General features: G+C 41.3%; 1 protein-coding gene across 4 annotated transcripts in view; it reads right to left on the bottom strand.

Moving 5' to 3' along the window:
* Nucleotides 1-12,035, bottom strand: part of LOC119210204 (F-BAR and double SH3 domains protein 2-like) — a 43,670-nt gene that overhangs the window by 7,032 nt on the left and 24,603 nt on the right. Inside the window, exons 10-16 of one of the 4 annotated variants that reach the window (XM_037459989.2) lie at nucleotides 11,696-11,791; nucleotides 10,600-10,674; nucleotides 9,023-9,073; nucleotides 6,835-6,951; nucleotides 6,644-6,748; nucleotides 3,292-3,381; nucleotides 2,961-3,023 (exon numbers count right to left, since the gene is read on the bottom strand). In XM_037459989.2, the coding sequence (XP_037315886.1) occupies nucleotides 2,961-3,023; nucleotides 3,292-3,381; nucleotides 6,644-6,748; nucleotides 6,835-6,951; nucleotides 9,023-9,073; nucleotides 10,600-10,674; nucleotides 11,696-11,791 (597 nt within the window). The remainder of the gene's footprint in view (nucleotides 1-2,960; nucleotides 3,024-3,291; nucleotides 3,382-6,643; nucleotides 6,749-6,834; nucleotides 6,952-9,022; nucleotides 9,074-10,599; nucleotides 10,675-11,695; nucleotides 11,792-12,035) is intronic. The other 3 variants (XM_037460004.2, XM_037459996.2, XM_037460011.2) reach the window with 3 other exon arrangements.

Raw genomic sequence — 12,035 nt, 5'->3', positions numbered from 1 at the left:
TACAGCTCTCTCACTACAGTGCAGCAGCTGCAAGGTCCGGCCATGTAACAAAGATTTTCACTTGTTACACACCCCTCTTCTTGTTCGTTTCTATGGATTAAACTGTGACATTAGATCAGGAACAATCCAAAGCTTACCTTTGCTTCCTGACTGGCTTTCTCTGTCCTGCTCAGCCTTGAGAGACAGGTGTGGAGCGACTAATGTTTCTCATGACCCGGCCCCTCCCTTTTTTGTTCCATTAAAATTTCATTGGCTTGAATAAAGGTCATGTGATCTGGCTGGTAGAAAGATTCATCACACACAGCAAGCTGACCTAGGCATAACAATAACGTGTGTGTGTGTGTGTTTGCGTTGTGTGGGTGTGTGCGTGAGTGTGTTTATCCATTCCAAAGTCGTAGTGTTTAGTCATCAGATTTCTGTTGACACACACTACACCGATGCAGAACAAAACAGATGTGTCCCCTGGACATAATCTGCTCCCTAGGGAAACAAAAAGCTACAGGTGTGGCCCTGCGGTGTTCCCTTACACAAGTCAACACACACACACACACACACGAACCTTGTTTGTCTTGTGTAACATCAAATCTATTCAATTTGAATTAAAATGACCAGCATGTGTGCCAGTAATAACCCGATAAAATGTGAAAATTATACATTTCAGTGGCTGTACAAATACAGTCGAGACGCAGGCCAATTGACAATTTTATGGCTCCTGGAGGAAATAACTGGGAGAGTGAAATCGGAATGAAGGCATATGGAGCACGAGAGACTTGAGGGTCCATGGCTTACAGTATTTCATAACCGTATTAATAAAGTCAAGAGGAATACAGAAAGGGTCGAGGAACAGCCTCCTTCCCGCTCTCATTGCTTTTATTTTCTCTCCCCTGCAGATAATTATTCACAATCCATCCATCCTTTCTTCCCTCGGCGACAATCTCCGTATAGAAAAAAAAAAAAAAATCCCTCCCACTGTTTCCTCTGGCTATCTTCATTTCCCTTGTTGCACCTTGTTATTACAATTTCTCTTTTTAAGCCGCTGCCAGTCTCTACACGCTCCAAGAGTCTCCAAATAAAATCCTAAGACTGTTAAACTGCTCTCAGATGCCTGAATACAATATGGCCTCCTGGTGTGTTCTTTTAATAACACGTACGCCAGATGGAGGAGTTTCCTGCAAGTAATGCCTCCCCCTGATTCATCTTATGAACGGGGGAAGGACAGGTCAAAAGAAAACTTTTTATTTTTCAAAATAGGACACCTGTAGTAATTGCCCAAATTAACATAACACCACATGACTACTGACAGATAGTTATTAAGTAACATAATTCATTTGTTTTGGTTACCATTTTTGCCTCGCAAGCACGTCAATTTTAATATTTTCCAAAGAATTGTGTTGCCTCAATGTATATACATCTTCTACATCTTCTTACATCTTTATCACAATCGCCCATCTCTCTCACCTCTGCATCCAATTTTACTTCAACATCATCACTCTGACACTCCTCCCTCCTCACCTCTCCCCCTTTCCTCCTCACAGCACCACCTCTTCCGTCTCTCTCCCTCCTTCACTCTAATTGTCTCTCCAACACTCCCTCGTTCACTGAAGAACGCATTCTGACATTCCTTCTCATTATTTTCTTCGATCACCCTCATTACCCAGACTCTCTCGCTGTCTAACACTCAGTAGCTCTCTCTGGTTTCAGCTGTGAGCCGCAATATCATGTGAGCAGAATGTCAAGCGCTTCCATGGAGCGGACTGAATACGTTCAGGGCTTTTGACCGATAGACAGACACACTCACACAGAGACACAATCTCACACACAAACACTTCTCCGACACAAAGTCCCTTGTGGGATAACACTTCTAGTCATGGATGTACTCTCCTCCCCGCATGTAGACTCAATGGGGGGACAGAAACACAAATGGACACAGAAAAATGCAAAACACACAAATACAGTCAAGCGCTTACATACACGACGACACAAACGCGCGCGCACACACACACACACACACACACACACTCTCTCTAGGGCTTAGAAAATGGCAACAAAATTGATTGGGCAATTTTTTTTTTAGAAACAAAGACATACATATTCATTGTGTGTCATTTTGGAAGAAATATGCTTATTCACTTATTATTGAAGAGGGTTAAATAAAAGGGTTGAATTTGAATCTACCGGCAGTAAATGATTAGCTTAGCGTAAGACAAAGACGGGAAAAGGCTGGCCCTATCAAAAGGTGAAATAATTCTGCTACCAGCTCCTCTAAAGCTCACTAAATAACATGTAACATCACTGTTTGTTACATGCATCCAAAACATTAGTGAGCATAAGAGGGAGATATTCTTCTACCTCCTTACAGAGCTGAGCGAGCCGTTTCTCCAGTCTCCAGTCCTTGTGTTAAGCTAAGCGACTAAACTCAGACTAAACTCAAAAGAGGCGTCAATCTTTTTTTTTATCATTCTTTCTCCAAGCAAGTAAAATGATCAGTAAGTGATTTGTCGGGGCAAACGTTTTTGAGTTAGTGCCTTGGGTTTTCAACTGAGTGCAGCGTTTATTTAGCGCAGAGAGAATGATTGCTAAATATGAGCAAATAGTAGAGATATGACCAACACGGAGTAAGAAAACTCTGCTGGTCTGCTGCTGTTTTTGAAGTGGGTAAAAGGGGCCACCCTGCATGATGCAACAAATCAGCTACAACCTATCTTGCGTGGTGAAAAGGTTCTCTTCTACCTCTGCTTTATAGTTGTGAGATTTGCACTTTCCAGCCAAGTCAAAAAAACACTGCAACTTTGAAAGTTGCAGAAGAATCACATGTATTTACATGCATACTGGTAGTGGCTCTAGGGATTACGTTTTGTCTACAATTGCTCTTCATAAACTTCTTAGGTATCAGGTTCTAGTAAAGTTCTTCTGGCTTGGCGAGAAAGCAGCTACACACACGGTGAGGGGAGGAGTCTCACCGACAGTGAGGGGTCGTGGGAAGTGTAGCTGGCCCAACGTTCATTCTCCAGCTCCTCCATCACCTACAGCATGCACAGAGAGAGCGGTGGTTTTATACACATTGTGCATGCACGCACACACGCACACTGCACTACATAAACTTGAAAATGAATGAGTGAAAGGATTTAAACGCACGTACAATCCAACAATCGTATGCATGAGCGCAATGTATCCCACTTAGCTACACAAAACAAGTCATGCAAAGAGAAGGAGAGACTTATATACGCACACACACAGACACACACATTCAGTATAGGCACACATTCTTGTATAATCACAGACAAATCATACCTGGTTCATGGCGCTCTTCAGCCAGGTATCCACAGCAACCCCCACTTGCCGTAGAAGGTCCAACCGAGCCTCAGCTTTTAACTTTATTATCTATGAAGAGAGAAAGGGTTCAGTGTGTTAAAAAATCATATATATCACTGGCCAATATCACAACTTTCCCATTTCATTTTAAACAAGGTTTAAAACCGGTTTGATTGCTTTAATTACCACTACGGAATGATGGTGGACACAACCATGAAAAAACATAGCTGCAAAAAAGAAATGAGGTGAAATCATAGAGTGGTTCACTGTGGGTACCAGATAGTGGGGCAATAAATAGATATTGTGATTATAAACTAGAAATGGTCTTAGATTCCGGCTATATGAATATGTTGAGCAATACAAATATAACGAACACATTATTTTATACAATAAGCAATGATGGGACTAATTTATCGTCTTTAATAGGTTGTTCAATTATTTAAGTTTGACATCCAAGTCCTCTTTAAATCAAATGTTCACTAAAATCACTAAGTCATCACAAGCGGCAAACTTCAGTGTTTTCACGTAATCTCCGAAACGACTAAACATCAAAGCCTGCTTCACTTTTTAATGAGCTGAGAACACCGCATATGTGTTGAGTTCTTTTTCCTAATCAGACAATATGATCAGGACATAACCACCAGTGGAGAAACCCTTGGGATTTATGTTTGCTCCGTCTCACTTCAACTCGCTTTCATCTCTGTAGCTTTCTCTTTTTTTTTTTTTTTTCAAGGAGTCTCAACGTTTTCAGCAGTTCCGCTTACATTGCGTTCGCCTTTCCTTTCTCACCGATGCCGAGAGAGCAGATTGATACCTGATAGCTCCCAACCCACAGACACGTGCAGCGAGATGGACAGAAACACACCGCCGAGGCGGTCTTTCACAGGCGGCTGTGATCGATCAATATCAGACCTGAGACCCTTAAGTGCTCCCCAATAAAATGCTAAGAACTGCAGTTGAAACAAAAGCGTACCAGAATGTAGAAAAATAATAATGGTGGATACATTTGAGCAGCAATGGAACAGACCACTGGTTAAAAGAGTTTACAACCGGCGGCCTAATCAATAAATCAGATGGAAAGGTGGTTGGAATATATAATATGAAGGGATGGACAGGCAGAGGGTTGCTAGAGGGAGAACTGCAGCTGTCATAGCTTTTAATTACACTAATAATGAGACCTTTCTGCTGTTTTTTGTTTTTCAAATGACTCAGGGAACGTGAGCGCGAGGTTATGATTGTCTCCATGTATTAAGTCATGCCTGGATCAAGCGTGTTTTCCACCCCCATTACTTTCTTCTGCTTGTGCGTTTGCGTGTCTGGGAGCAAAAGCTCGTCTTCATCTCTCTAAGTATTTTGCCGCCACGCGTTAATGAGGCCAGATCGTCTGGTGGAGCCAGTTTGAGAACAGCCTTCCACAGCTCATTAGCAATTGAGAGAGCCTCGACCGCTCATCAGTCGCTCATCCTTTAAGGACTCCACAGAAAAGTGGAAATCAGCTGAGAAGAGGCCAATAACACGCTTCTGCTTTAACTCAAAGCACGCTACAGGAGAGGAAAGACGAAAACAAACATGCAAGGTACTGTATCTCAAAAGCTATTCAGATGTTGGTGTGTGTTTGAAAGAGGAATACACTTTGGGGAATATTTTGTCCTGACCTCAAGGGATTCTCGATAGTTCATGCACACATGTAGGTTTCACTACATTCTAACATATATTTTTTTTCTGTTCATTCTGTTCATTTTTGTTCATAGAGAGCATAGATTACATATACACTACTCTTTCCTCCTGTGTATATTGATCCAGTTTAACTCATTTTAAAGATTAAGGTGCTGTTGAACACCAGATCCAAAGGCATAAAGCATTTAGCATGTATCACGCCATTCTGCATGTAGGCCAGTGCTTCATTTCCTCGCTAACGGGAGGGGGAAACTGCCCGCGTGTTGGGTGGGATGAAGGTGAGACTTCAACAGGGAAGAACAATGCAGTCAGTATCCAGATAATGCTGTAATCAAACATAATCTCTTTCGTACTGCACTCACTGCCTTGACAATTCTGTGATAAGAGCTCTGGGGTGAAGCCATTTGTACCAAAATGAGCTCATAAAATATTGCACCATCTTACTCAAGGTAATGTTGGCCCGGAGGAGCAAAGACGAGGAGACAGAGAGAGAGAGACAGTGACAGAGAGGGAAAAGAGAGAGAAGATGGTGGTGGTGCTCTGATAGAAAGACTCACAATATCACAAGCTATTGACAGTGATGCTAAATTATTCTGGTGGTCCAGGTAAACTAAAATATCTACAAAAAGCTGGTACCTCTGTAAATAAGAGCATTAAAGATAAACCTAACAGACAATAGGCAAAACAAACGATGACAAATTACATTTTTCTGACACGTGGTAAAATCAAGTGTGAGGTGAAATGTTTTTTGTGACCAAACGTGACAGCAGAGGGTGCCAGATGTGTGTTTAGAGAGGTGGATGCTGGCGAAGAGCACAAGGAAAGTAAAATAAGGAAACTGAAAGACAAGATGAAGGGCTAAAGGATATAGAGAGACCGAAGAGGAAAAAGAGACCGAGGCGAGTTGATAGACGAGACAGATGACGCAGTGACAAGTTGAATCTGTGAGAATCAATACATAATTGATAAAGCTCTCCGTGAGCTGAGAGGTGTGGAAGGAAAAGGGAGAGTGTGTGTGTGTGTGTGTGTGTGTGTGAACACAACTTGAGGTAAGGGGAAGTCGGAGGAGCTAAAGAACTCGCATCTCATAGGAGACGAATCTTAAATTGGTGAGTGTGTGTTAATATCAGATCTGCAAAAGGTGAGATAACCTGAATGACTGGACATCTCCTACAATAGGAGAGGTGACTTTCTTCATTGCACCCCGCTACGGCTGCCATGCAGACGGGCACAGCGTATGCACCAACTTCCACTGTTAGCATTTAAAATATTTATCAGATAATTAGTCACTTAGCCCAAAGACTTGGCAGGGGAAATTATGGGATGGGTTGTATTTTAGGTCACTGAAAACAGAGGGCTTCTTTGCCCGGCTAATGTCAACGCTACAGCAGGAAGCGTCAATGTGCACCAGGGATTTCACTTTAAGAAAAAAATTATAATAATTACCATTGAATAAAACGACAACCCCCTTTCCTTTTGCTTGGACACACCATTCTCTGTTTAGCATGACCAGCAGCGCCATATCAACTACTCACACAAAAAGATATATTCACAGAGGAAATATCCTTCCACTCCACAGGAAAACATACCAACTTAAATTCAGCCACTGAGGCAACTTTACCCCTTTATTCTCTGAGTTATGCGAGTCACAGACCTCCGCTTTGCGTAAGTTTTCTTTGGTGTCTTCTATCTTCAACTCCAGATCCAGTCTGCCCTGCTCCGTCGGGGGCAAGCCATGCGCCTCACACTCCTCCAGACACTGCAAACAGCACACACACATCAGGGGGTGGGGGCGCTTTTATCTGTGAGACGGGCGCGCGTCCTGGACGTGAGCATGTGTCTTACTCTCTTGTAGTGGATGATGTTCTTGTGTTCTCTGGCCACTCTGGTGGCCCATTTCCTGGCCTCCTTATTCAGGCTGTGCTCCTCCGTCGTCCCCGTCTCTGACTCCAGCTGACGGCTCTAAGACAGACAAACGCACACATGCACACGTACCAGACAGGCATGGGTAAACACACACACACACAGGTGCATAAGTAAATAACTGCCGTTAAAACCACATGTGAAGGAGCGAGTGTGTGTAAGTATGTGTTTCTGTGTGTGTGCACAAAGTGAAAGACCGGGAGGTGCACCAGGACAGCCCTTTTTAAATTTGATTTGTTACATACAAAAGCAACTATGTTGGCTATCAACATAAATTATAACCATGTGGCAATTCTTCAGAGAGTAATGTAATAAGTGTCTAAAGGTTTACACACGGTCACTAATTCACCACTTCCCAACAACAGAGCACGCACACATTTGTTGGAAAATGATGATGACTTTGTTTACCAAGACAAAATCCCTTCACATTTGCTGCTTTCTGCTTTTCTTTCTGTAATCAGATCTACTTCTCCGTTTTGTGATTCTTTTCTTAACTGTGGGTGATCTTTTCATTGCATTCTACTATAAATATGGCTCATGCAGAGCTAGGGAAATGGATATTTAAAGTTCCTTTTTCAACAGTACTTTTGTCCTTTATACATGAAATCATTCACAATCTGATTTATCAGGATAAAACCAATGCAGGGGGTGAAATTCCATCTGTTTTATTGAAAATAACAATTATTAACACTTATACAGTGTTGGTAAATTATGTGAGATGTAGCCTATAATGTTGAGCAGTTGTCATTTTACAGTACTTACAGTCAGTGCTCACAGAGCCGAGAGGCTTGGGTTCCCCAAATCTGATTATAAAAGTGTGCCGACTAGGCCTCGTAACGGAATATTTTAATTGGAAGTTTCCATGCACATCATAACTATTAATTAAGTGCCGCTTCAGCAACACAAGGGCATAAATCTGGCTAAGTGTAGGTGTGTAACGAAGAGTATTACCTGGGAGATTTACAGCTTAATTACATTCAGGCAAGAGAGGGAGTTAAGGCAGGGAAGCAGAAAACTAGATTAGAACATTGGCTCTGAACTGACACATTGTGGAGCCAGCAAAGCAAATTGGGCCCCAAATGTTTATTGGTATAATGTGTAATGACTAAACAGAGTAAATAAGTGAGTAAAATGTTGTGAGTAAAATATGGACAACGACTTGCAAAGCACTTCTCTCTGCATGTGACCTTTGTTAAGATTCCTCAGACTACACCCAGCTTCATGTGTTTATGTCCTGGACCCCCTGCAATGTTCCGCAGGTCAATGTGAGCACGGTAGAGCACAAAGGTAGTTGCATCTATAAAATTGTATTTTATATGGGGTAATGTGTAAAATCAATGAATTATTTATTAGTAAAAACTGCTGTAAAAAAACAGGCAAAATGATGGCTAGTCAGTCTGCAAGCTGAAAGACAGCAAACGGAACATGGCGTGGTCATACTGTACTTCAATAACAACCTCCACTGTTATAATAACAGTAATTTAGAACACTGTATATAGCAACCGTGTTATCCTGAAACCACAGGGATGAAGGGGTGAGAATGAACTGTGTCTAAGTGTAGCTGTGTGAATGACAGCGCCGTATATGCTGCTAGGAAAGGGCCAGGTTTAAAAATCTAAATACTTGGGCCATACGCGGGAAGGAAAGCTCTTCATTTAAGACGCATTTCAAGTAATCGTAATGTCTGCAGTTAGATGCCAGCTGTTCTACGTCCTCCCCTCAGTCTAAACACTTGTTGAGAGTCTGTACTAAGGTTTGGCATAAATGTCCCAAGAAAGCTCTAACTGTAAAAAGCTACTTCTCTCTTCTCTAATGCATCGTTTCACACTTCATAAGCTCCCATTTGGTTCTAAAAAAAGATCTCCCGCCACAGCTTGGAGAGAACATACTGCTGTCTTGAATAATATACTAATACAATGCATCATGTTGAAAAGGCCCTGTCTCACAGTCAAGGCAGCAGTATTTCAATGGAGGCTGTTTAAATTGGGTTTTTTTTTAAAGCAAGTTTAATTTCAGTTTTGGCATTATTTATAAATCAGCATCAGAGAACTGCTTACAGATACACTTAAAAGAATAAAACGTCCTGCTAATTCCAAAGGAAGTCACTCACACAATACCAACCATTGAACGCTTGATTCTGGTGTGGTGCTTTGGTAAGGCTCTAAAAAAGAAAATATACACACACGTACAACAAAAACAAAACAGTAGTACAGACGGTCATTCTGCCTGCAAATACTAAATTTGTCACTCAAGACACGAACTACAAATTTTGCAAATAAAAATCACACACACCAAGCCTGGGCCTACATGGCATGACAGCTAGAGCAACAAGGTTACTGGGAAGTCATTGGGTGCTCGGACTGCATTGCTCACAAACAGATGAGAGCATGAAAGCATTCCAGAGCCGCTATTATAACAGTGGTTTCCAGTAATCCATCCAAAAGGCCTCCCTTGTTTCATCATCTAGGAGCAACTAGACGATGGAGGGTATGAGAGTACAATCATAATGCAACGGAAGTAAGGGTTTCCTGTTTTTCCATCAAGAATATGCACGCAGCGTAGAGGGTACAAACCCCATCCGACTACAGGAAACACCTCTCATACAAACTATATATATACAAACTATATGTTTTTCATTACTATGGATCTTACTACTAGAATAAAGAAACACTTCTCAGAGAGACATTAAAGCTTCACTAGCTCTCGTTCTAATAAGGTTTGTGATGTTTTCATTTGCACAGTTATGTGTGGGAGTGTGGTAATTGTTTTGTGTGAATTCCTTTTCTTGTTGGATTTTGTTATAGGTCATTTGTTCTGAGGTATTTCTTACGAAATAGATATTGATCTGGATAAGATTTGATCAATAAAGCCTAACTAAATAAAAATTTGTCTAAAAAGGTTTTTAAGGCAAGCACAATAGTCATGGCAGGTAGACGGATGGGTAGAAAAAGTCATAATAGTCCGCAGAAATGCGAAACAATTGATGTTGTTGAATAAAACAAAAGCTAAACTTAAGTACCAACCAGCAAGCCTCGCACGTATTGGTCAGGTATATTTTTATTTATTACACCAGCAATAAGTATGATATCATAGGTGTAATTGTAGCCGCAGCGTGCAACAGTGATGGTGCCTTTGTTTCTGTGCACTAATAGTTCACGTGGACATGGGCTCATGTGTAAAGACTTGTTAGTGCTGGCTAGACATGCTGTAATAGCTATTGTCTGCAGTCAATTGGGATTAAGTTGTGATAGAATTCACTGTCCACAATAGAACTTCATACAATCCAGGGAAATAGTTCTGAATAGAACCATTATGTTATGATTACAGGCAGATGGACAACAAGTAAGAGTATACGCGACCCAATTAATCTGTTGTTCTCAGTTTTGCTACTAGAGCATCTAATCTATCATTATCATCATCTAAAATTGATTTATTTACAAAACGTAAAAATGAAAAAAAAATAATTTACAAAACGTTCTGAGCATATGCCAGAATTAGCACAACATTTACTAAATGCTAATCAGTGTGTCTGCATGCAAATGGTTATTGGCCAGAGTTTGGTAGAGTTGTTAGGCCACACGCGAGTGGTGCAGTCATCCAGAGAGAGGATAGATCATGAATGGAGCAGATGATCCATGGATGGTTTCAGGGATGAAGATGGAGAATGCTAACAGCAGTTAAGGCTACCTGTGCCAGGGTCATTCTCATGGCACTGACGGGCGATGGCTCAATGTCCACCAACTGCGGCACCGAGCTCAGAGTCTGGCAGACACACACACACAGACGCGGGCAAGCGTCCACGCACCCACACACACACACACACACACACACAACAGCAGCAGCAGTGCAAGCACACGGACACACAAATACAGGGTTATTAGGGGAGAAAAGGGTTAGGGCAAAAGTGTTAGCAAAGGTTAAACAGGATTCGGAAGACTCAGGGTAGGAATAACAAATTGTTATTAAGAGAAATATTACCAGTTTATAAAATAAAGGAAAAGATCAGAGAGGGAAAAAAAGTCTAAAGTCAGAGAATGAAAAAGGAAAAGAGGCTGAGAAACAAGAGAGCGCAAAATGACTCAGACACAAGAGAAAAGGATAACCATGGAGGATTTAGGAACAATGCCCACAGGGAAACATCTTTCTTTCTATTCTTTATCATCCAGCATCCAGCAATGTTTAACAAGTCTCCAGAGGGGTGTGACAGCACACTGCTGCATGTTTAGCACAGTGGCTGGAGATTGATTTATAAAAGATCATAATTTCGTGCAACGGCAAATTGATATAAAAAAAAAAGTCACGTTAATTATGTAAATAATGAAAACAAGAGAAGCTTCAAATCAACACAAAGCATTCAAGCGATTAATGTAGAACACAGTCGATTCATGCTCTGTCATGCTGCCACTAGACACCAGCTAACTGGACAGATCCTTGCTGAATTGTTAACATCTCCAAAAATTCCAAACGCTGGGAACAAACGTGACAAAGATATCTCTAGAGAATACGAAATATCAAAGCTTGGCTCTCTGATTTCCAACTCGGAAAGCCTCTCAGCCCCGATGCATTAATGGTGTTCTTTAAAGTGACAAGAATAAAAGTTGCATGAATTATTTTCCAGTGATTCAAGTGATTGAAACGTGCAGAATAATTCTGTCACAGACTTCAAATACAATATTGGAATGGACAATAAAAAGTAGGAGGAGCGTAGAGGCTGTTAGCTATGTGTGTTTGAAAGAGACAGGAATAAATACATTCATGCACAAACAGTACAATTTAAACTTACCGTGTCACATTCGCTGGGTTGGAACTGGAAGTCGTGTGCTTTGTGAAACACTGGGTTTTCCTGCATAAACAGCTGCTGGTTGTATTCTTGTATTATCTGCGTTAAAGAACAACAGCTTAAAACAGCGTATTTGCGAGCACGTTTCTTGACGCTAAAAGTACATTTCCGAATCCCTTGTAAACTCAGTGAATCCCTCAGTGAATCCCTGCTTCACAGCTTCTATTCCCCTGTGATGGAGCGAACTAAAAATGTTATATACACAGCTTTAACGAGACACAGAAACATAACAACAAACACTATATAAAAAAACATTTTTCTGTCCTTTAAAATGTCTCGTTAG

The sequence above is a fragment of the Pungitius pungitius genome, chromosome 3 (genome assembly GCF_949316345.1).
Source record: "Pungitius pungitius chromosome 3, fPunPun2.1, whole genome shotgun sequence".
NCBI lineage: Eukaryota > Metazoa > Chordata > Actinopteri > Perciformes > Gasterosteidae > Pungitius > Pungitius pungitius.
The sequence above is the reverse complement of the archived record's forward strand: the minus strand, read 5'-3'. Positions and strand labels throughout refer to the sequence as shown.